The following is a 25,505-nucleotide window of genomic DNA, read 5'->3' as shown; positions in this document are numbered from 1 at the left end:
TTATTTTGAGCTGGTTATTGATTCTGTGATAACAACAATGGGGATTTACATCAGTAAGAAGTGAACTGTCTTCATATCTGATGTTAAACCTGAAGTTAGACTGATAAAATCATATTGTGTGTTATATTATAAGCACAGGGCTTGGTTTGAGTACTATTGCAATTTGACATCTTTAGGTTCTTATACTTGATGATGGAGTATAATTTAAGATGATTTATTTTCCTAATTCTTCATCTACATGTATTTGAGTTTGTATTTCATTTTTTGCAACAATCAGGTGGGTTTCCCTTGATGGGAATCCTTCTGGATAAATACTTAAAGAGTTACACACTGCTGTTGCGAACCTAAAACACTTTTAGCAATTCTACTTCTCAGTGATTAGAGTACTGTAAGTGAAGTACACAGAGAAAGTGCAAATATACAATAAATTCACCAAACACTACACAAGACCAATGCTGCAGACTGATGAAATTATAATTCATTTCTCTCCATATTCCCAAATCAGTCAACATGTCAAATGGAGAATCACAACAAAACATGTCCCAGTTTTCATGCTACTACAGTCGTGTGCATGACACTGTAAGCTCAGCAAATATCAGACAAACAGAAGATTATGTTTCCAGTTCAGGTCCCAATGACAGATTTCACTGTATGTCTGCTAAGATCTGAACTCTTAGTCCAGCCTCCCCCAGCATCAATCTGTGGTTCACGACATGGTCAACTAGTGCTGCGCGAATTTCATTTGATAAATTTGGTCCTCTTCTTCTTTGAGCACGTTCTCCTCCTGCTTCATGTCTTCTTCTTCCTATTCCTCTTCCTCCTTCTCCTCCTCCGTGGATTCCCCCTCTCACCCTCACTCTTCTTCTTCTTCTGACTCCTTGCATTTTGGTTGAAGACAGGTGAACAACCTGATGGCTGTGTTGAACCAATTGGCTCATAGGGGGGGTAATTTGACAATCAGTGCTTTGGAATTGCAAGGAAGTGACATCTTGATACACTTCTGTGTCCAATGTATACAAGTGTGTTTAGTGTTTTGCAGATCACTGTGTGTATTGTTTTGCAAAAAGGTTGAAACTGACATTGTGCTTATAGTGGTGCAGATCTGGGCCCATGTTTTGCTCCTTGAGTGTTAGGTTTTGATAATTGTGTAATACTTTTGATTTTAGTGTTTATGCACTCGAAAAAAACTTTAAATATATATGCTGATAGACAACTTGTGTGTCCTGGGTTTCCTCTACATGTTGAGATTACAAACTTTCTTACAGCTGCTGCTTCAAATCCACATTGATTCGTTAGGGTTTGAATTGTCTTTGATGGTTATTTGGTTTTTGGCATTAATTTGTTTTTCAACTTTTGTTCTCCATCAGATTAAATCTCCCAGAAGAAGAATATACCAAGATATTCAACTCAATCAACGGGTGAGTTAACCACTGCTCTGCTCTCCGTATGTCTGCAGATGCTCCTTATTGTTATGTCTAATGTGAAATCTTCATAAATCGTGTTTAGACACATGTGAAGTGTCTCAGAGTGACATCATCTGCTGAGGATCTGTTCAGGATAAATGTCGAACCCGGTCTCCCTGCAGGTTGTTGCTGCCGGGAGGAGTTTCAAATCTGCTGACGTCACCAAACAGTCGAACCTCCGGTATTTTTTACAACTTGGCTCTGAGGGTAAACCAATCAAACTTGTTTAACTGATTTGACTCCAGACGAAGTGACTTCCTTCCTTTGTGGTGAGGATTCCAATCAGAGCCTCAACCCAGTTCAGTCAGGCAACTCAAGTTCATACATTTATTGCAGCATTACAACAGGTTTAGTGTTCGGCGTCTAGGCTCCAACTTAATCACTCCCCAAACGATTACACAGGAATGATGGGAGTGATGAGGATTCCAATCAGAGCCTCAACCCAGTTATCATCAGTTAATCCTTGCTTTTGCAATGCAAAGTTGCATTTAGCTTTTTCCACTGTTTCTTGCATTGCAAACTTAGAGCTCTCATTCCTTTCCCATATATTCTGCCACATTTGTTTGACAAACTTGTAACCTGATAATCCATGTAATAAATAAAAAATTAAACCTGCTTCACAGAACAGGACTCTGGTCTTTAGAACATTATAAGAAGGCAAAATGTTGCTGCAGTGCGAAGATCCCTTGTGTGAATATGTTGAACAGTGTGAGATTGAAGTTAAAAAGAACTTTATAAATAAAGGATAAAACTGCCAGCATCAAATCATCATGAAAGGTTTAAAATGTCACCCCACCTCCCTCATCTTCACCTCCCTCTCTCCTCCCTGTCTCCTCCCTCTCTCCTCCTGCAGGCCAACGATGCTTCGGACTACTTCCCCATCTTGGGAACTTGTCAGGGCTTCCAGCAGCTGACTGTCTTAACAGCGAAGGAACACCTGCTCACGCGCACTGACACCAAGGCTGTGGCTCTGCCGCTCAACTTCACACCAAGTAATGTTCCCTGTCCTCTGCTCTCTTTGAGCAGCCTCACATCATGAAGGGTTTCTTCTCTTCTCCAACACGAGGGGCTTCACACGTCCTTCGTGAAGTCAATGCCTTGATTTTTAAGACTTTTCACTTGTAAGTAATACTATGAGCTAAACACAAGTCAAAGCCATGGGTGAGAATTGAACCCATGATCTTGAGAATAGAAGACCAACACCTGGGACAGTTCCCCTGTTAGTTAAACATGTTTGAAAATGACCTCATCTTTTTTCTTACTGATTATTTGATGGAAACACATTTTAAAGGCTGTGGGAAGATGCAGGGTTCCTTTTATAGGAAGTTCTACTTTTCTTCACAGTTATCTTGTAAAGTCATCTAATTTAAAAGGATGATCGGGGATTGAACCCATGATGTTTGGTTTACAGGAGCAACACCTTTCCACTTGGCCACTATGCCCATGTGTTTATAATTTCTGTGTACCTTTACATACACAGGTCCAACAACAAAAGGGTTTGACTGAACCCAGAAAAAGCTCAATAGTAATTAAACATACTTGGAAATCTCAACTTCTCACACAACATATACTGTTAATATTTTTCAATTACATAATTTCTATTGATAGAGTTTAAGGTTCTTCAACTACAACACTTTCTACCACACAGTTACCTTGGAGGAGATCTAGATGGTATTGAAGGTTTTACTTCAGACAGTTAGTGTGGGATTCCTTTTATAGAAATCCTGCTGGAAAATTATCTGTAAGAGCAAATTATCCTGATGAAGTCCTGGATTCAAAATGTTATTGTGTTCTATCCCAAGCCTCCTCACTCATGGTGTTTGGTGTTGTATGATGTGGGCGGAGCCAATGCAAATGAGACACACCTTCACAGTTAGAGCTATAATCAATATAAAAGTTAAATTTTCTACTAAGTTTTCCGCAGCTACAGTTGTGACATTGAACTCCACATGTGATTACATTAAATTGAAGGAACCTTGGCCGTCACTCACTGACTCCAGTCATAATGTCCAATGATGTTAGAGTCCAGTATTTAACTGGTCGTGCAATAATGCATTAAACGGGATACCATAAAATGGTGCGCCTTTCGGCATTCAATAAATTTGGTTATCAAAATAAAATATAAAATATAAAAATGTATTATTAATATTAAATAATAACTTTAATTGATTAAAGTTACCTCGGGGCACCACCCTTCAAAGGAAGGGAAAAGATAGCCAATTTATTGATTAAGTCTCATAAAAGTTCTAACTACAAATTTGGAACTCTGATTAACAATTAACTTAATAACTATAACCAAAATTACCATATAAATAGTTAGCTAAGTTGAAGGATATGGAGTTCTTGACAGTGTAGAGGTTGGCAAAATTCACTAATGCAACATTATTGAAAAAATATTTGTGAAAGGAAAACATTTATTATGAATATAATAAAGTATAAAAACACAATTTACTAACGGTGTACTTACTAAACAAAGATGTGTATATGAGTATACATGTGTGTGTGTCTGTGTGTCTGTGTGCTTCCAAAATGGCGGCTGGCCACTTTGAAGATAACACCCTTCCCCCCCTATTGGAATGTTTACGACATGTAGCGGGGCTCAGAGGTAATTAGGTGAAGAGATATGCGTATATCACAAGCCCACAAATCAAACTTATAAACATCACACAGAATCGAATGAACAGTCTTTGCTTAGCCTAGTATAATTATTAAGCCCAGTTGTGTTACTCTTCCATGGAAAGGGAAAAAAGAGTTGCTGTGCAGTTCGCAGTTTTTTGAAGTCGTCTTGCTGGTTTGTGGCTCCTGCCTTAGTGATTCGCGTCGCTGCTAGGACGTTGGTAGAGCTTGCGAGGAGGTTTCCTTGGTGAGATGAGCTGGAAGCTGCACCTTTGAGCTCCTCTCGAAGAGTTGGATGGAAAGAGACTGGTCAGCCTTCCCCTCTCGGAAGGGATTGTAGAAAGAGATAGAAGAAAGGGGGAACAGGCCTTATATTGGCCCGGTGACCTCACAGGTCATGGGGCCCAAAGTGACCAATAGGAGTTGAAACCTGTGTCCCTGGGTGGTTTTCACACCTCTGTGTGACGTACTGGAGGGCCTTGGGAGACTGAGTTCCTTTCTCTGCGGCTTCAGGCTTTTGACTACCCATGTAGGCCGAAGTGTAGTACACAAATAACCATGTCCCAACATAACAGATCCTCCTGCCTCACCACAAATCTGTGTCCGTCCTACAGTGGCCCATTCCAGCCGTCTGTTTCAGAGTTTCCCCAAAGATGTGCTGAGGTCTCTGACCGAGGAAAACATCACCCCCCACTTCCACAAGTGGAGTCTGTCCTCCGAGGTATTTACTGGTTTTCCACTTTTGTCTCTTCATCCTTTTACTTAGAACAACCTGACAGTGTAAATCTCACCTTCTCTAGCTCATGAAGTTGTGGTATCAGCTCTTCTAAAACAAAGAAGGACTGAAACACATGCTGTTTTTACCATGAGACAATGCAGATTGTACAAACACATTTTAAAGGCGTGGATGGGGATTGAATCCATGATCTTTGGTTTACGAGACCAACGCCTTACCACTTGGCCACCACGCCACTGTTGAGACTAATTCTGCCGCAGTTAAATTCAATTTATCATGTACAGTGATTTAATATCTTGGGGATTTCTCAAAATTTCTCAACTGTAATTCAAGTTGTTGCCCGAGTGATAAACTACTAGTTCTGACGTCCAAGGTTTTTGATTGATTTTTAACTCTTTGGATTTCAGGCCTTCAACGGGAATCCCAGGCTGAATAATTTTTACAAGGCCCTGTCGACGAACCACGATGGGAAGCAAGAATTCATCTCCACTATCGAAGGTACCTTTCCTTCCTGGACACGGAAATCTGAGTGTAGTTTGCTGTAAAATGACCGTGAGCACGAAGGTCAGAGCAAATGAATCAGTGTCATGTCGGAAAACAGCTCGAATGACACAAACTCCATATCGAGTTCTAGAAGATCGAGAGACGATCGTCTGATAAGAAATAACTCTTTGTTTTCAGAGGATTAACAATAACACAATCATTTCAACATTCTTACTCTAGTGATCTTGATTGTGATGTAGAAATGATGGAACAGATTAACTGACGAGGGCAGCGATCACATTTCTCATTTCTTTCTCCACTGACTGTAATGTGAGTTGTGGTCTGCTGACAGTGTCTCTGGTCGTTTCCAGCCTACCAGTATCCATTTTATGGACTTCAGTGGCATCCGGAGAAAACCCCCTTTGAGTGGATCGACAAACCGGGGATGATTCACTCCGCCGCTGCAATAAGAGCTTCCTTCTACACTTCCAGCTTCTTCGTCTCTGAAGGTAACACGTGGGATCTCTGCAGGCTTTACTGCCTCTGTCAGTGGGTTTCAGACTTTATCCCAAAGGATAGGTCTGTGAGTTCTTCCATTTCTCACTGTCTTTCCCTTCGTTGACAGATATAAATATGAATTTGATGTGTTTTTTATGGAGTAAAAATTAATCCCACAAAAATTGGTGGGATTAATCCATGTATATGGTTTGGACATTGCAACATCACCATAGTGCTTAGACATTAGTGATCCAGATGTAAATAATCTCATTCAGATCCAAACTGTTCAGAGTGATTCACACTCTACATGTGTTCGGCTGTAACTCAGTCGTCATGTGACTCCTTCATTTGAAGTTTTGTTCAAGTCATCGTTGCAAAAAAGCTCCAAACTGTCAAATAAATACTCATCACCACGTTCTGCCTTTTCACTTCCTCTCTCACTTCCCTTCCAGCCAGGAAGAGCAGCCATCGTTTCCCGAGTCAGGAGGAGGAAGAGAGCGCGCTCATCTACAACTTCTGTCCCGTCTTCAGAGGCATGAAGTCCATCTTCATTCAGTACTATTACTTTGATTGATGCGGAACCCGTCACTGGAGAAACATCTTCAACCTGATGGATTCACTGACAGTGAAACCTCAAATGTAACAGAGACAATTTGCAACTTTAGCTGATTTGCTCAGAATTATGTGAATGCAGTGATAAATAAATGTAGAAGAAAGTGAAATAAAAGGATTCTGAGACACAGAAGGAAAGAAGTTTGAAAATCAGGTAATGAAGAACTCAAAGAGCAGACGAAGACAAATCCCAAAACCCAAATACACAAAGGAAACTGCACGTCGACAACAAAAGTCTCTCAAAAAGAAAGGTTGTGAATGAATGTGTTTATTAGACTGAGCTCCATTGATTTTGACAAGCCTGTTACCGGAAGACAAACAAATTACAGACACAAAAAAACACCTTGATACAGAAAAGGCTGTAATCTAAGTCTAAATAAGAGTCTAAAGTGAATGAATGTGAAATCAGTGTGGAAAGCACTGACGACTGTCAGAGACTTACTGTTGTAGTGTGATTATTGAATTGAAAACCTTATTTTGTAAATTACAGCACACTTGTAATATCAGTAATAATAATAATAATAATTACAATAATAATCATACTGAAGTGCATCAAGACGCATCGCTGTGCATTGAAATCGTTGACTTCTGAATCATCATGGAGTCGCGTGAAGGTCACACCTCTCGTGAGGACACTCACCACAGTCATGTCACACAGGCAGCACTTCCCACCTCCCACCTCCTGTTCCAGCTGCGGTGGTTATTCTTGGTTGTGCTGCAGCTCTGCTCGTGGCTCTGCACGTTTCCCTCTGGTGCGGCGCAATGAACCAGCCTCTCAACAGCCGACCCATCATCGGTAAGACTCGGCTTCAAGTGCGTCTGTGTGTTGGTAGCGGTGGTGGATTCTGTTGGTTCTTATGTAATTTAACATGGAGAGTGTTCGAGAGAAGGTGAGTGTGTGAGTTACTATCTTACTATAATGTCCTAATTTAATTAATAAACACACACACACACACACACACACACACACACACACACACACACACACACACACACACACACACATGGAAGTACTACACTCTTGATCCAGAGCTAATTAAAACCTGCCCTTCATTTCCAAATTCCTAGAAAAAGCTGTTGCTTCAGTCTCTCTCTCTCTTTCTCTCTCTCTCTTTGCAGGTGTTTCCGACTCCAAAGCTGCAGGATAACAACTATTATTATCATTATTACTATTATTATTAACAATAATACTCATTATTATTTAACTATTACATTAATTGTTGCTGCTATCATTAATAATCAACAGCATCTTTGCTCTTTTATTATTTTAATTCTAACTAGTCAGAGCTGATACCTGATGCTGCACAAGTGATCCTGGTCTCTCTCTCTTCCTTCTGCATCAACGTCTCTATGTATATATCTCTGTGATAGTTGTGTTCGTGCGTTAACTGTCTCCTGTCCTCTGTAGGGGTGTTGGCGGAGGAAACCCGTAAAGAAGAACAGGCTACATGGGGCTATTCCTACATCCCTGCTTGCTATGTGAAATACCTGGAGGCAGCCGGGGCCAGGGTCGTACCTGTCAGGTAGGACAACTCACCAATCTGATTTATGACTTCACTCTTTGCCGGAGGGTTCAGTTTTCTGGCTTCTGTTCCTGAGATTCAGATTTCAACTGCATTCTTTTCCGTTTTTTCCCTCTTTTAAACGAGAAATGTGCTTTGACACAACATGTCTGGACGTGCAACATCTGAAACTGACAATTCAACAAAGTGAAAAGTAGAATAAAGAAAAACAGCTGATCCAAATATCAACAACTCAAGATTAAGACTGGAGAACTTTTATGACCCAGATAAAAGAAGTGATGTCTGAGGAGAGCAGAGGTTTATTTTGAGCTGGTTATTGATTCTGTGATAACAACAATGGGGATTTACATCAGTAAGAAGTGAACTGTCTTCATATCTGATGTTAAACCTGAAGTTAGACTGATAAAATCATATTGTGTGTTATATTATAAGCACAGGGCTTGGTTTGAGTACTATTGCAAATTGACATCTTTAGGTTCTTATACCTGTTGGGACCTGGTTTTTGTGAGACAACACTTCTGTATCACATGTTCAGTCAAAAGCCTGAAGCCGCATGTTCCTCAAGGACTCAGTCTCCCAGGGGACATCAACATCACACAGAAGTGTGAAAACCCCCCCCAGGGACACAGGTTTCAACTCCCATTGGTCACTCTGGACCCCATGACCTGTGAGGTCACCGGGCCAATATAAGGCCTGTTCTCCCCCCCCCCCCTTCTGCCTCTCTTCTGCTCTCTTTCTACACTCCCTCCACGGAGAGAAGGCTGTCGAGCCTCTTCTCCAGCTCACATCTTCTCTTCCCATCCAACTCTTCGAGAGGAGCACAAAGGTGCAGCTTCCAGCTCATCTCACCAAGGAAACCTCTTCGCACTCCAAGCTCTACCAACCCTTCAAGCAGCGACTCGATGTCCTGCTTGCAAACTTCAGCCAGCAACTGAGCTACACAGCTCAACAGAACCACTAAGGCGGAAGCCACAGCCAGCCAGAAGACTTCACAGGACTTCGAACTGCACAGCAACTTTCTTTTCTCCCCTTTCCACAAACGGCTAACACAACTGGGCTTAATAATTATACTAGGCTAAGCAAGACTGTTTATTCGATTCTGTGGGACGTTTATAAGTTTGATTTGTGGTGTTGTGATATTTTGGGTACAAGTTATTGAGAAAGTAATGTTAGTCTGTTATGCTCTTCACAGTCTTTCATTGCATCCAATCTAGTAACTTTCTCTAATTTGGCACACACACAGACACACGCATAACTCTTCACCTCATTAGCTCTACAGGTCGTAAACATTCCAATAGGTGGGGGAAGGGTGTTATGTCTTTGGCCAACTGCCATTTTGGAAGCAAACAGACACACAGACACACACACATGTAGACTCACCTGCCTATCTTTGTTTAGTAATGTCGTGTTCTTTTTTCCTTAGGTAGAGATGGTAGAGTCGGTCTGGTTCAAAAAAGTATTTATTTAGAAGCAATGAACAGCTACTACATAGCTATGGGCACTCAACGTACAACCCGCAAGCCGCCTAATACCGCCAGGGAAGTCAAGAGTCGCGCCGAGCAGACGGTGGGTGCAATATTTATAATAATAGGTAGAACTTCAGCAGGAGGGGGAGTCACGTGGCTAGTGCACAGGCTGGTCCCAGCCTCAAGGCACTGGAATTCGCCAATGATGAGAAGCCGCTCCAGTTTCGTCCCTCCTTTGACAGTCGCTGGGACCAATCTTCACATTCTGACAGTGTTTGGTTTGGTGTTTTAAAACAAGCCTTGAATCGGCTGACAGCTTGTGAGCTTTCAGTATGGCATGCACATGTTCCTATCTGTCCTTCAGACCCTAGTGGCCGCTGCTTGAATTCTTTCTAAGGGTATGTCAGTATTTTTTAAGAAAACAGTGCATTCATCTATGTGTGATTTTTGGAATAAAGCTAATGGAGTTTATGCTGTAATATTGTAAGTTAGGTATTAGAACAAGTTAAAGTACAGTTTATTGTCTGCCACAGATGTACAGTCTTCTCAAACAGGCATTATCAGACAGGTGCAAGACTGAACTGCGATGTGACACACACACCCACACACAACAATCAACTTCAAGATTAAAACCCGCCAGCAACAGCTACTATCAGTCACTATGTGAAGGCCACACATTTTCCCACCTATTCAGATTCAGCCCAAACGGCCCCATCCCCCACCCCTGTCCAACCTACTGCACTTGTTTAGAGTTCAGTTTCATTGCCATCTTCACAGACACATATTCAGAAAAACATAGATTTTAGTCTTAACCAATAGTAAAAGGAAAACATAGATTTTAGTCTTAACAAATATTCAAAGGAATACATAGATTTTAGTCTTAACAAATATTCAGAGGAATACATAGATTTTAGTCTTAACCAATAGTAAAAGGAAAACATAGATTTTAGTCTTAACAAATATTCAGAGGAATACATAGATTTTAGTCTTAACAAATAGTAAAAGGAAAACATAGATTTTAGTCTTAACAGTAATTACACTGTTATTAATTTGTGTTTTTATACTTTATTATATTCATAATAAATGTTTTTCTTTCACAAATGTTTTTTCATTAATGTTGCATAAGTGAATTTTGCCAACCTCTACACCAGGGGTATTCAACTAAAATTTAAAGAGGTCCAGATAGAGAAAAATTCTTGAAGCAAAGGTCCGGAAGATCATAATGTCTAACTATTTAGTGTCATATATATTTAAGTAGCCTAGTAGTTGTATCAACATATGCATGTACTAAATACCTGACTGTCAAATTAAATGAATTCAGTACGATTCAAAAACTTTGACAATATTTATTGTCACGTAACATGGAACTGAACATATATGTATATATAATGTTCTCTCATTAACTAAATAAAAGTAGGGCTGCATTTCAAAATAAGAGAAAATAAATAAAATGTGAAAATTGTGCATGTTCAAATAAAGGGCTCAACTTCAGAAAAATAAAATAAAGGGAGCAAAAGCTTGAATTCCCCTTTTTCTGTTTCACATCTTGACTCAAAAGTCTCAACCAATTTTACAGATAATAAATCTCAACACATCTTAACAATTGAACAGTTTTAGAATCACTTTCTTCCCCTCTTATATCCCACTCCCCCACTTTGTTCGTCTGTTTCCCTCCCTTTCTCCGTCTCACTCCTGTTTCTCTCCCTTTCTCCGTCTCACTCCTCTGTTTCTCTCCCTTTCTCCGTCTCACTCCTGTTTCTCTCCCTTTCTCCGTCTCACTCCTGTTTCCCTCCCTTTCTCCGTCTCACTCCTCTGTTTCTCTCCCTTTCTCTGTCTCACTCCTCTGTATCTCTCCCTTTCTCCGTCTCACTCCTGTTTCTCTCCCTTTCTCCGTCTCACTCCTGTTTCTCTCCCTTTCTCCGCCTCACTCCTGTTTCTCTCCCTTTCTCCGTCTCACTCCTGTTTCTCTCCCTTTCTCCGCCTCACTCCTGTTTCTCTCCCTTTCTCTGTCTCACTCCTCTGTTTCCCTCCCTTTCTCCCTCTCACTCCTCTGTTTCTCTCCCTTTCTCCGTCTCACTCCTCTGTTTCTCTCCCTTTCTCCGTCTCACTCCTGTTTCTCTCCCTTTCTCCGTCTCACTCCTGTTTCTCTCCCTTTCTCTGTCTCACTCCTCTGTATCTCTCCCTTTGTTTTCTCGACCTGTATCTCTATCTGTCTTTTTCTTTCTACCGTCTTCTCATGTGTAAGTTGCCTCTAACTCTCTCATCTGTCCGCACTGTAGAGTCGCAATGTTTACCTGCTGGAATGCACAGACTTGATTGGCTGAGTGGTATCACGTGGGATGGCTTAACTCGCATGCAATTGGTCTGTGCGTTTCCTCATCCGCTAAACCACTACCGTAAAGACTACAAAAGCTGCGCCGGTTACAAATAGAAGCGCCCCGTCAGGTTTTAAATCATAACCTTCTGTTTTGGCTGTAGGTCCGCGGTCCGCCTGTTAGTGACCTCTGCTCTACACTGTCAAGAACTCCATATCCTTCAACTTAGCTAACTATCTAGATGGTAATTTTGGTTATAGTTATTAATTGAATTGTTAATCAGAGTTCCAAATTTGTAGTTAGTTACTTTATGAGACTTAATCAATAAATTGGCTATCTTTTCCCTTCCTTTGAAGGGTGGTGCCCCGAGGTAACTTTAATCAATTAAAGTTATTATTTAATATTAATAATAAAATATTAATATTTAAAAAAAATATTTTGATAACCAAATTTATTGAATGCCGAAAGGCACACCATTTCATGGTATCACGTTTGATGCATTATGGCACAACATTTTGACGCCCCGCGTGAGGCAGAGTACAGTTGGCAAAAATTCATGATTATGCAATATTAATTTCTTTTCATTTTTGGCCAACGCCAGAAATAAGTGGAATTTTGAATTTTCAGTCAAGCCAAAGGTTTGAATTCAGTTCCACTAGTCTGCCACCGGAGTAGACATTCAACCGTATTTACAAACAAGTGCATTGTGGTGAAATTTAATTTATTCATAAATTAAATGTTTATTAATAATTAATTATTCATAACTACCATTTTAAGTCCTCATATTGTTACGCTAAAAGATTGCTATCATTGCTAATAACTCCAGTTGAATATTCACATATTCAATGTTAACTGTTCAAGCAGTGACATTTCCTGTAACTGTTAAGTGCTTTTGAATTAAGACATAGCGTGCCACCGGCCCTATGTAACAGAGCTTGTACCTGGATGTTACTGCCAAGCATTTCAGCCCAAGTTGGATAAGAGAACCTGAGAAAGAGCCACAGCGTGCTTCCAGCCCTGTGAATTTATAGAACCCCTAACTGTTACTGCCCTGCATATCAGTTAGTGATTAAAAGTTTGGTGAACTGTTTAACCCACCATAGTTTTGGTTAGGCTAGTGTACGATCAAATCCACACTACAAGGTGTCTGCCAGTGCAACACCAAAGCCAACCACACTGCTTTTTGATTTATAACTTGTAAATCCAATCCTTCAATTTCAGACCCAACAATGGAGAACCCCTGTGTAGAACAGTTTGTTTCTTCCCTAACACAGAGCCTGACCCCTGGCTATCCTGAATTCATCAGCAAGTTGAACTTCAGTGAGTGTAATAAAGAAATAGATTCACTACTTAATGACAGGTGTGATGCACAAACAGCATCAAAGGGTCCGTTGTTGAGATGTATGATTTTAAATTTCCACAGGCAAATCAACCTGTCAGAGCGAAGCAGCCGTGGAACAGGAGGTAAATGCCCTAAGAGCGCAAAATGCTCTTCTCCTCCAGGAGGTTCAAACTGCTAGTAAGAAAGCCCTGCACTGTTTAGAAGACCTGCACTCAGCAGAGTCAGATCTCTATTCACACAAGGAGGAATTGTTAAAACTTAGATTAGAAGGCCCTGCCTCACATCAGTTTTTGAACCAATGTGATTCTGGTTATTCCGATTCACACTCCTCCGATAGTGTACGGTTAACTCCCTCTTCACTCCCAAGATGGGACAGAATCCCATCCGACCCGAAGTCTTTGGGAAGTAAGTCACCTCCTGATCCTCCAGTGACAGGAAGAGGTAACAGCTTCCTAACCTCCCATCTCTCTGACTCTGATACTGACATTGATGACATATGTAGTTTACCCTCAAGAACACATTTTGCCTCATATTCTTCTCATCCACGGATGCATGACACATTTCTCCGTGCAAAACTCTCCAAAGGGGGGACTTCAACATTTCAAGATGTTTTAGCACCTCCCCCTCAACCAGAGAGACCTGCAGCAGGTGATGCATGGGCCCGGACCTCACAGTGTCCGCGCTTTGATTTGCTTGAGTTTCTAGCTAAAGATATTGAACAATTTGATCCAGACAACTGTGATAACAATATTGATAATTACTTTAGAGAACTAGATCTCAGCTTAAGTGATGTGCCAAATGCAACAGAAAGAGAGAAGGTTAGACTCATGTTAAAAACCAGCTCTACAGCTGTTCACAAGTTTATTCAGTCACTTCCTTCCAGTGTCACAAGTAACTACCCAGAGCTCCGTCAAGCACTAGTCGAGGAATTCTCTTCTACTGCTGACGAGATCACATAGATTGTCACAGCATCCCAAATTAAACATTCACGTCGCGAAAATCCCAAAGATTATTTTTGACGTTTGAGGCATGTTTATTTTCAGGGAAAGAACACACCAGGCCTAGAAGAAAATCCCACCTTCAAGTCCTTGTTCTTACGTAACTTACATCCATGTATACGCACACATGTTGTACTGATGACACAGCAAGGAAAACCTTCAATGCAGCAGATCAGGAAGATGTCACAGGTGGCTTGGGAAAATGTTATCACTTTCAAGGCTACAGTAGGTGCAACCGAGTCCGTCAAAACAAACAGCACGGTGTCAAATTCATCCGCCGCCTCAAAACGTCACCCTCAAAACAAAACGAAGGGGGGTGACAAAAGGCAGCCTAGGGACACAGAGCGTATCCGCCATGTCCACCCACTTCCCAGAGATAGGCATTCCCACAGTAGAAGCTGTAGGAAACCATACTCTGACATTCTGGCCCAGACAACTTACCACTGCTCAGAAGATGACGACAGCATCTCTGAGTACAGTTTAAAACATGGTTATGACCGAGCACCCAGTGACAGCGCCTCTGAAGTCCTCCTGGACTCTGGCTCCCCAGAGCGTTATGGCCCTGAGCCACGACACAGGCGATCCAGAGCTCGCTCCTCACGGCCATAACCAACACAGTTAACTCCTGTACTGACAGTCAGTATTAAGTTTCTTGCAGTTAAAAGGAAAACTGTTTTGTTAGCAACAGCAGTAAACTCCAAAACCTAAATTCTGATTAAACTTATATACCACTGCCAACTTTGTAAATATGTTTGGATCGACTACTTTCCATTTCATAATAATGAAGTCCATACAACACATGTTAGGACATCAGCATATTATTACAGAAACAATGATACAGTCATTTGGATTTTGAGACTTTGAAAAATTATGACAACCTTCCGCAGAAAAACCTGCTGAAGATTAAAATTGTTAAGTCTAACAGATCAGACTGAGTACTACATTGTGTAGGATCCAAGGAGTGAACAAAACTCTTGGACATTCCAAAAATGACCTTATCATTGTATGAAGAGTGAAGAGCACAGGTTATTCATATTGTACTGTCATTGTAATCTCAATCATTTGTCTAATTTGAATCTTGCTTAGCCAAACTATATAGTATACACAAATGCCCAGATGTTACAATCCAAATGAAATGAAAATTGACTTTTCCAGCTTTGGACTAAACCTGTTCCAGTTCGCCCTCAGGAACCCACGTCAGGTGCGATCCTGAGAACGAAGGGGGGATGTTGGGAACTGGTTTTTGTGAGACAACACTTCGGTATCACATGTGCAGTCAAAAGCCTGAAGCCATGTTCCATGTTCCTCAAGGACTCAGTCTCCCAGGGGCCATTAACATCACACAGAAGTGTGCAAACCCCCCCAGGGACACAGGTTTCAACTCCCATTGGTCGCTCTGGACCCCATGACCTGTGAGGTCACCGGGCCAATATAAGGCCTGTTCTCCCACCCTTCTGCCTCTCTTTCTACACTCCCTCCACGGAGAGAAGGCTGTCGAGCCTCTTCTCCAGCTCACATCTTCTCTTCCCATCCAACTCTTCGAGAGGAGCACAAAGGTGCAGCTTCCAGCTCATCTCACCAAGGAAACCTCTTCGCACTCCAAGCTCTACCAACCCTTCAAGCAGCGACTCGATGTCCTGCTTGCAAACTTCAGCCAGCAACTGAGCTACACAGCTCAACAGAACCACTAAGGCGGAAGCCACAGCCAGCCAGAAGACTTCACAGGACTTCGAACTGCACAGCAACTTCCTTTTCTCCCCTTTCCACAAACGGGTAACACAACTGGGCTTAATAATTATACTAGGCTAAGCAAGACTGTTTATTCGATTCTGTGGGACGTTTATAAGTTTGATTTGTGGTGTTGTGATATTTTGGGTACAAGTTATTGAGAAAGTAATGTTAGTCTGTTATGCTCTTCACAGTCTTTCGTTGCATCCAATCTAGTAACTTTCTCTAATTTGGCACACACACAGACACACGCATAACTCTTCACCTCATTAGCTCTACAGGTCGTAAACATTCCAATAGGTGGGGGAAGGGTGTTGTCTCTTTGGCCAACTGCCATTTTGGAAGCAAACAGACACACAGACACACACACACATGTAGACTCACCTGCCTATCTTTCTTTAGCAATTAGACCATTAGTAATTTGTGTTTTTATACTTTATTATATTCATAATAAATGTTTTCCTTTCACAAATGTTTTTTTCATTAATGTTGCATAAGTGAATTTTGCCAACCTCTACACTGTCAAGAACTCCATATCCTTCAACTTAGCTAACTATCTAGATGGTAATTTTGGTTATAGTTATTAAGTTAATTGTTAATCAGAGTTCCAAATTTGTAGTAATTTGTAGTTACTTTATGAGACTTAATCAATAAATTGGCTATCTTTTCCCGTCCTTTGAAGGGTGGTGCCCCGAGGTAACTTTAATCAATTAAAGTTATTATTTAATATTAATAATAAAATATTAATATTTAATATTTTTATTTTGATAACCAAATTTATTGAATGCCGAAAGGCACACCATTTCATGGTATCACGTTTGATGCATTATGGCACATCAACATCCTCAAAATAATGTAATACCCCCTACATAATATTACCAATAGTAATTTCCTTTTAATTACTTGGTCTCTGGTAATTTCTCAATTCATCTCTTTTCTTTTTTCTTTTTTTTTAATACACTTTCAAATATCCGGCCTGACCAACATGAATCATAGTGCCTTAAAGAAGTTCTCTACATAGCGCGCTTTTAGAGACTTGTTTCACACAATGCAAATACAACTCAGTATTATGTCCTCTCTGTGGTTGTGTTATTTAACAGACTCTTTTTTTAAGGTACCTCGTCAGTCTACCTTCCAGGTTTATTCTAAACCCTTGGTTAAAAATTTACGGGGCTTTCACCCGTCTGGAGGATCCAATCCTCTTAGACCAACTTCTCCGTAACACTATGTTTGCTGTTAAAAAATAATAAATAAAAATACACTTGAAATCTCAGATTCTCACCAGATAGATCGCAGCGCTGAGATGATCCGGGCTCGGGTCTCGGTCCCTGCATCTCACCCGTCCTAATGGGGAGGTTAAGGTTGAAGATCACTCAACCGTAGACACCGAGTCCAGATGCGTCCAGTCGTGCGATCCCACTCCTGACACCAAATTGTGATGGAAATCTGGAAATACAAGAGGCTGGAAAACACCAAAGTTATCCACGTGTATTTTAATAGGGGCTTTCTGCAGAAAGGATCAACACAGAGAGTCACAAGGATCTCCGAGTGAAGATGCAGGACACTCAAATGCAAGCATCTTATATGGGAGAACTAAGGGCTGTCTCTCTGAACCAGTTCAGACTGGTTCTGTAGGTGCAGGAGAGAGAGGAATCTAAACACAAACAACTGATTTACATGTGTTTCCTAAGGAGATAAGCAGACATACATTCCGTTCTTTGGAGGGTAAATAAGTAGCAAAAGGGTCTGGCAGTATAAAAGTCTTTAGACAGGGCTGCAAAAGTTACTCTTCAACTTTTTCTGTTTCCTCCTCTTTTAAACAAATCATTTGCTTTGACGCAACATGTGAATTACAACAAAAACAAATTGTTGTGATGTGGACGACCAGTTTAAATCTGAATGGGAGGATAAAAGAAGTGATGTCTGAAGAGAGCAGAGATTTATTTTGAGCTGGTTATTGATTTGGCAATAACATCAATGGGGATTTACATCAGTAAGAAGTGAACCGTCTTCATATCTGATGTTAAACCTGAAGTTAGACTGATAACCTCATAATGTGTGTTATATTATAAGCACGGGGTTTGGTTTGAGTACTATACCTAACTTATACCTAATGATGGAGTATAATTTAAGATGATCTATTATCCTAAGTCTTCATCTACATGTATATGAGTTTGTATTTAATTTTTCACAATAATCAGATGGGTTTCCCTTTATGGAAATCCTTCTGGATAAATACTTAAATAGTTAAACTTCCTAACTCGCACCTTGGTTGAACTGTGACCTGTCAGTCATGGCGGTGTGATTTGATGTGGGTGGGGTTTTAAATATGTGCGCTATAAATGCAGTTGTAATATTGTTGAGATTAAATCACAACAATAAAACGGTGATGATTCCTGATAGACAACTTGTGTGTCCTGGGTTTCCTCTACATGTTGAGATTACAAACCTTCTTACAGCTGCTGCTTCAAATCCACATTGATTCGTTAGGGTTTGAATTGTCTTTGATGGTTATTTGGTTTTTGGTATTAATTTGTTTTTCTACTTTTGTTCTCTTTTAAATCTCCCAGAAGAAGAATATACCAAGATATTCAACTCAATCAACGGGTGAGTTAACCACTGCTCTGCTCTCCGTATGTCTGCAGATGCTCCTTATTGTTATGTCTAATGTGAAATCTTCATAAATCGTGTTTAGACACATGTGAAGTGTCTCAGAGTGACATCATCTGCTGAGGATCTGCTCAGGATAAATGTCGAACCCGGTCTCCCTGCAGGTTGTTGCTGCCGGGAGGAGCTGCAAATCTGCTGGTGTCGCCCTACAGTCGAACCTCCGGTTTGTTTTACAACTTGGCTCTGAGGGTAAACCAATCAAACTTGTTTCACTGACTTCCTTCCTTTGGGGTGAGGATTCCAATCAGAGCCTCGACCCAGATATCATCAGTTAATCCTTGCTTTTTTCCTTGATACCTTGATACAGAAAAGGCTGTAATCTAAGTCTAAATCAGAGTCTAAAGTGAATGAATGTGAAATCAGTGTGGAAAGCACTGACGACTGTCAGAGACTTACTGTTGTAGTGTGATTATTGAATTGAAAACCTTATTTTGTAAATTACAGCACACTTGTAATATCAGTAATAATAATAATAATAATTACAATAATAATCATACTGAAGTGCATCAAGACGCATCGCTGTGCATTGAAATCGTTGACTTCTGAATCATCATGGAGTCGCGTGAAGGTCACACCTCTCGTGAGGACACTCACCACAGTCATGTCACACAGGCAGCACTTCCCACCTCCCACCTCCTGTTCCAGCTGCGGTGGTTATTCTTGGTTGTGCTGCAGCTCTGCTCGTGGCTCTGCACGTTTCCCTCTGGTGCGGCGCAATGAACCAGCCTCTCAACAGCCGACCCATCATCGGTAAGACTCGGCTTCAAGTGCGTCTGTGTGTTGGTAGCGGTGGTGGATTCTGTTGGTTCTTATGTAATTTAACATGGAGAGTGTTCGAGAGAAGGTGAGTGTGTGAGTTACTATCTTACTATAATGTCCTAATTTAATTATTAAACACACACACACACACACACACACACACACACACACACACACACACACACACACACATGGAAGTACTACACTCTTGATCCAGAGCTAATTAAAACCTGCCCTTCATTTCCAAATTCCTAGAAAAAGCTGTTGCTTCAGTCTCTCTCTCTCTTTCTCTCTCTCTCTTTGCAGGTGTTTCCGACTCCAAAGCTGCAGGATAACAACTATTATTATCATTATTACTATTATTATTAACAATAATACTCATTATTATTTAACTATTACATTAATTGTTGCTGCTATCATTAATAATCAACAGCATCTTTGCTCTTTTATTATTTTAATTCTAACTAGTCAGAGCTGATACCTGATGCTGCACAAGTGATCCTGGTCTCTCTCTCTTCCTTCTGCATCAACGTCTCTATGTATATATCTCTGTGATAGTTGTGTTCGTGCGTTAACTGTCTCCTGTCCTCTGTAGGGGTGATGGCGGAGGAAACCCGTGAAGAAGAACAGGCTACATGGGGCTATTCCTACATCCCTGCTTGCTATGTGAAATACCTGGAGGCAGCCGGGGCCAGGGTCGTACCTGTCAGGTAGGACAACTCACCAATCTGATTTATGACTTCACTCTTTGCCGGAGGGTTCAGTTTTCTGGCTTCTGTTCCTGAGATTCAGATTTCAACTGCATTCTTTTCCGTTTTTTCCCTCTTTTAAACGAGAAATGTGCTTTGACACAACATGTCTGGACGTGCAACATCTGAAACTGACAATTCAACAAAGTGAAAAGTAGAATAAAGAAAAACAGCTGATCCAAATATCAACAACTCAAGATTAAGACTGGAGAACTTTTATGACCCAGATAAAAGAAGTGATGTCTGAGGAGAGCAGAGGTTTATTTTGAGCTGGTTATTGATTCTGTGATAACAACAATGGGGATTTACATCAGTAAGAAGTGAACTGTCTTCATATCTGATGTTAAACCTGAAGTTAGACTGATAAAATCATATTGTGTGTTATATTATAAGCACAGGGCTTGGTTTGAGTACTGATGATTTTTTTTTCCTAATTCTTCATCTATTTTGGTTTGTATTTAATTGTTTGCAACAATCAGATGGGTTTCCCTTCATGGAAATCCTTCTGGATAAATACTTAAAGAGTTAAACTTCCTAACTCGCACCTTGGTTGAACTGTGACCTGTCAGTCATGGTGTTGTGATTTGATGTGGGTGGGGTTTTAAATATGTGCGCTATAAATGCAGTTGTAATATTGTTGAGATTAAATCACAACAATAAAACAGTGATGATTCCTGATAGACAACTTGTGTGTCCTGGGTTTCCTCTACATGTTGAGATTACAAACCTTCTTACAGCTGCTGCTTCAAATCCACATTGATTCGTTAGGGTTTGAATTGTCTTTGATGCTTTTTTGGCATTAATTTGTTTTTCTACTTTTGTTCTCCATCAGATTAAATCTCCCAGAAGAAGAATATACCAAGATATTCAACTCAATCAACGGGTGAGTTAACCACTGCTCTGCTCTCCGTATGTCTGCAGATGCTCCTCATTGTTATGTCTAATGTGAAATCTTCATAAATCGTGTTTCGACACATGTGAAGTGTCTCAGAGTGACATCATCTGCTGAGGATCTGTTCAGGATAAATGTCGAACCCGGTCTCCCTGCAGGTTCATGCTGCCGGGAGGAGGTGCAAATCTGCTGGCGTCGCCCTACAGACGAACCGCCGAAATTTTTTTCAACTTGGCTCTGAGGGTAAACCAATCAAACTTGTTTAACTGATTTGACTCCAGATGAAGTGACCTCCTTCCTTCAGTTCAGTCAGACAACTCAAGTTCATACATTTATTGCAGCATTACAACAGGTTTAGTGTTCGGCGTCTAGGCTCCAACTTAATCACTCCCCAAACGATTACACAGGAATGATGGGAGTGATGAGCAAATACTTGTAACCCCCCGCTGGAGCCTACAGGTGGATGCTGGGGTGAGGGAGGGGCTGAAGCAACTGGTAGCAATACTGCTGCAGCAGTGTGAGCAAAGGGGATGATTGGAAATGTCTCTCTGGTTAAATAAACCACCTGATAAGGTGGATGTGTAATATAGATGGTTGTGGAGAGTGAGGTATGTCACATGATGTATGTCACATGATTGGCGCCGCGCAGCTCGAGTTGCCTGCCAGAACTAGCTCGACGGCGTCGCCACATTTATCATCAGTTAATCCTTGCTTTTGCAATGCAAAGTTGCATTTAGCTTTTTCCACTGTTTCTTGCATTGCAAACTAACACATCTCATTCCTTTCCCATGTATTCTGCCACATTTGTTTGACTAACTTGTAACCTGATAATCCATGTAGTAAAGTCATTTCCCTTCGGGCAGCGTTCTCTGCCAGACTATTTGCTTCATCATTCCCTCAGTGTTTCACATGACATCACAATCATTCTTTCAATAACTGTTCGTGGCTCTGAGGATGTCGCTCCTCATTAACGACCATGCCTCTGTCACATGAATGAAACAGTGCTCTGTAGTGCAGGTTCATCAGGACAGGCTCGTGTTGGGTTCAGGGAAGTTAAACCTGCTTCACAGAACAGGACTCTGGTCTTTAGAACATTATAAGAAGGCAAAATGTTGCTGCAGTGCGAAGATCCCTTGTGTGAATATGTTGAACAGTGTGAGATTGAAGTTAAAAATAACTTTATAAATAAAGGATAAAACTGCCAGCATCAAATCATCATGAAAGGTTTAAAATGTCACCCCACCTCCCTCATCTTCACCTCCCTCTCTCCTCCCTGTCTCCTCCCTCTCTCCTCCTGCAGGCCAACGATGCTTCGGACTACTTCCCCATCTTGGGAACTTGTCTGGGCTTCGAGCAGCTGACTGTCTTAATAGCGAAGGAAAACCTGCTCACGCGCACTGACACCACGGCTGTGGCTCTGCCGCTCAACTTCACACCAAGTAATGTTCCCTGTCCTCTGCTCTCTTTGAGCAGCCTCACATCATGAAGGGTTTCTTCTCTTCTCCAACACGAGGGGCTTCACACGTCCTTCGTGAAGTCAATGCCTGTCGGTTTTGATTTGATTCATAAGACTTTTCACTTGTAAATTACACTATGAGGGATGATATGGACAGTTCTAATGTGAGCTAAACACAAGTCAAAGCCATGGGTGAGAATTGAACCCATGATCTTTAGAATAGAAGACCAACACCTTGGACAGTTCCCCTGTTAGTTAAACATGTTTTAAAATGAACTCATCTTTTTTCTTACTGATTATTTGATGGAAACACGTTTTAAAGGCTGTGGGGAGATGTGGGATTCCTTTCATAGGAAGTTCTTCTGTTCTTCCCTTCTCTTACAAAAACTACTTCACACATCCCTATGGACGACATACGTCTAAAATGTTGAATGATGTGAACAGTCATCCTGTAAATTCATCTAATATAAAGGGATGATGGGGATTGAACCAGTAATTAAAACATACTTATAAATCTCAACTTCTCACACTACATATACTGTTAATTTTGTTCAATTACATAATTTCTATTGATAGAGTTTAAGGGTCTTCAACTACAACACTTTCTACCACACAGTTTCCTTGGAGGAGATCTTGACGGTATTGAAGGTTTTACTTGAGACAGTTAGTGTGGGATTCCTTTTATAGGAATCCTCCTGGAAAATTATCTGTAAGAGCAAATTATCCTGATGAAGTGCTGGAATCAAAATGTTATTGTGTTCTATCCCAAGCCTCCTCACTCATGGTGTTTGGTGTTCTATGATGTGGGCGGAGCCAATGCAATTGAGCCACTCCTTCACTCTTACAGCTTTAATCAATATAAAAGTTAAATTTTCAGTTCTACTAAGTTTTCCGCAGCTACAGTTGTGACATTGAACTCCACATGTGATTACATTAAGCTGAAGGAACCTTGGCCGTCCCTCACTGACTCCAGTCATAATGTCCAATGATGTTAGAGTCCAGTATTTAACAGATCCTCCTGTCTCACCACAAATCTGTGTCCGTCCTACAGTGGCACATACCAGCCGTCTGTTTGGGAGTTTCCCCAAAGATGTGCTGAGGTCTCTGACCGAGGAAAACATCGCCCCCCACTTCCACAAGTGGAGTCTGGGCTCCGAGGTATTTCCTACTGGTCATTTACTGGTTTTCCTTTTTTTTTTTCCACTTTTGTCTCTTCATCCTTTTACTTAGAACAACCTGACAGTGTAAATCTGACTTTCTCTAGCTCATGAAGTTGTGGTATCAGCTCTTGAGACAAGTGTAGAAGATATGCAGGTTATACAAACTCACCTGAAAGGCGTGGATGGGGATTGAACCCATGATCTTTGGTTTACGAGACCAACGCCTTACCACTTGGCCACCACACCGCCATTGTTGTTGCTATAAGTATTTTATCGAAGACAAGTTATCTCTTCAATTGTTTGTAACATTAAAAACTAACTTCGTAAACTTAATCCAATATAATTTATCTCGAGAAGAGATCAAATAGTAGAAAGTCAGGAATGGAGCTCGCACCCATAAACACCATATGAGACAAGAGTAGAAGATATGCTGATGTTCTTTTTTATGGCAGATCATTCACACAGTACTCATTCATACTTCAAAGGCGTGGATGGGGATTGAACCCATGATCTTTGGTTTACGAGACCAACGCCTTACCACTTGGCCACCACGCCACTGTTGAGATTAATTCTGCAGCAGATAAATTCATTTAATCATGTGCAGTGATTTAATATCTTGGGGATTTCTCAACATTTCTCAACTGTAATTCAAGTTGTTGCCCGAGTGATAAACTACTAGTTCTGACGTCCAAGGTTTTTGATTGATTGTTGTTAACTCTTTGGATTTCAGGCCTTCAACGGGAATCCCAAGCTGAAGAACTTTTACAAGGCCCTGTCGACGAACCACGATGGGAAGCAAGAATTCATCTCCACTATCGAAGGTACCTTTCCTTCCTGGACACGGAAATCTGAGTGTAGTTTGCTGTAAAATGACCGTGAGCACGAAGGTCAGAGCAAATGAATCAGTGTCATGTCGGAAAACAGCTCGAATGACACAAACTCCATATCGAGTTCTAGAAGATCGAGAGACGATCGTCTGATAAGAAATAACTCTTTGTTTTCAGAGGATTAACAATAACACAATCATTTCAACATTCTTACTCTACTGATCTTGATTGTGATGTAGAAATGATGGAACAGATTAACTGACGAGGGCAGCGATCACATTTCTCATTTCTTTCTCCACTGACTGTAATGTGAGTTGTGGTCTGCTGACAGTGTCTCTGGTCGTTTCCAGCCTACCAGTATCCATTTTATGGACTTCAGTGGCATCCGGAGAAAACCCCCTTTGAGTGGATCGACAAACCGGGGATGATTCACTCCGCCGCTGCAATAAGAGCTTCCTTCTACACTTCCAGCTTCTTCGTCTCTGAAGGTAACACGTGGGATCTCTGCAGGCTTTACTGCCTCTGTCAGTGGGTTTCAGACTTTATCCTGAAGGATAGGTCTGTGAGTTCTTCCATTTCTCACTGTCTTTCCCTTTGTTGACAGATATAAATATGAATTTGATGTGTTTTTTATGGAGTTGTGGTATTATCCGCCAACAAAAATTGGTGGGATTAATCCATGTATATGGTTTGGACATTGCAACATCACCATAGTGCTTAGACATTAGTGATCCAGATGTAAATAATCTCATTCAGATCCAAACTGTTCAGAGTGATTCACACTCGATTCACATGTGTTCGGCTGTAACTCAGTCGTCATGTGACTCCTTCATTTGAAGTTTTGTTCAAGTCATCGTTGCACAAAAGCTCCAAACTGTTCCCAAACATAAAGGAGCAGCTGCTGAAGTCAAATAAATACTCATCACCACGTTCTGCCTTTTCACTTCCTCTCTCACTTCCCTTCCAGCCAGGAAGAGCAGCCATCGTTTCCCGAGTCAGGAGGAGGAAGAGAGCGCGCTCATCTACAACTTCTGTCCCGTCTTCAGAGGCCTGAAGTCCATCTTCATTCAGTTCTATTACTTTGATTGATGCGGAACCCGTCACTGGAGGAACATCTTCAACCTGATGGATTCACTGACAGTGAAACCTCAAATGTAACAGCGACAATTTGCAACTTTAGCTGATTTGCTCAGAATTATGTGAAAGCGGTGA

At 41.1% G+C, this 25,505-nt stretch overlaps 2 protein-coding genes and 5 non-coding genes across 8 annotated transcripts in view; 2 read left to right on the top strand and 5 right to left on the bottom strand.

Annotated features, from left to right (window-relative positions):
* The window catches only part of LOC117761174 (gamma-glutamyl hydrolase-like), a 16,568-nt gene extending 9,826 nt beyond the window's left edge, over positions 1-6,742 (top strand). The window contains exon 10 of the mRNA XM_034584847.1: positions 6,445-6,742. The gene's annotated coding sequence lies outside the window, so the exon portion shown is untranslated. The remainder of the gene's footprint in view (positions 1-6,444) is intronic.
* The window catches only part of LOC117761762 (gamma-glutamyl hydrolase-like), a 26,413-nt gene extending 908 nt beyond the window's left edge, over positions 1-25,505 (top strand). The window contains exons 3-9 of one of the 2 annotated variants that reach the window (XM_034585976.1): positions 1,368-1,418; positions 1,586-1,670; positions 2,317-2,455; positions 4,694-4,800; positions 24,197-24,287; positions 24,644-24,781; positions 25,261-25,505. In XM_034585976.1, coding sequence (XP_034441867.1) covers positions 1,368-1,418; positions 1,586-1,670; positions 2,317-2,455; positions 4,694-4,800; positions 24,197-24,287; positions 24,644-24,781; positions 25,261-25,382 — 733 coding nt within the window. In that variant the 3' untranslated portion in view covers positions 25,383-25,505. Of the gene's footprint in view, positions 1-1,367; positions 1,419-1,585; positions 1,671-2,316; positions 2,456-4,693; positions 4,801-5,222; positions 5,314-5,669; positions 5,808-6,248; positions 6,535-24,196; positions 24,288-24,643; positions 24,782-25,260 lie in introns of those variants that run through there. The other variant, XM_034585975.1, reaches the window with a different exon arrangement.
* LOC117762313 lies at positions 278-333 on the bottom strand. Its single transcript, XR_004614001.1, has one exon. It is a non-coding gene; the product is annotated as a U7 small nuclear RNA (small nuclear RNA).
* Positions 4,979-5,050, bottom strand: trnat-cgu. The gene has a single exon. It is a non-coding gene; the product is annotated as a tRNA-Thr (tRNA).
* Positions 20,438-20,491, bottom strand: LOC117762315. The gene has a single exon (XR_004614003.1). It is a non-coding gene; the product is annotated as a U7 small nuclear RNA (small nuclear RNA).
* trnat-cgu lies at positions 23,641-23,712 on the bottom strand. Its single transcript has one exon. It is a non-coding gene; the product is annotated as a tRNA-Thr (tRNA).
* Positions 23,950-24,021, bottom strand: trnat-cgu. The gene has a single exon. It is a non-coding gene; the product is annotated as a tRNA-Thr (tRNA).

This window comes from Hippoglossus hippoglossus, chromosome 5, assembly GCF_009819705.1.
Source record: "Hippoglossus hippoglossus isolate fHipHip1 chromosome 5, fHipHip1.pri, whole genome shotgun sequence".
Lineage (NCBI taxonomy): Eukaryota > Metazoa > Chordata > Actinopteri > Pleuronectiformes > Pleuronectidae > Hippoglossus > Hippoglossus hippoglossus.
This window is presented reverse-complemented; position numbering and strand designations above follow the sequence as displayed.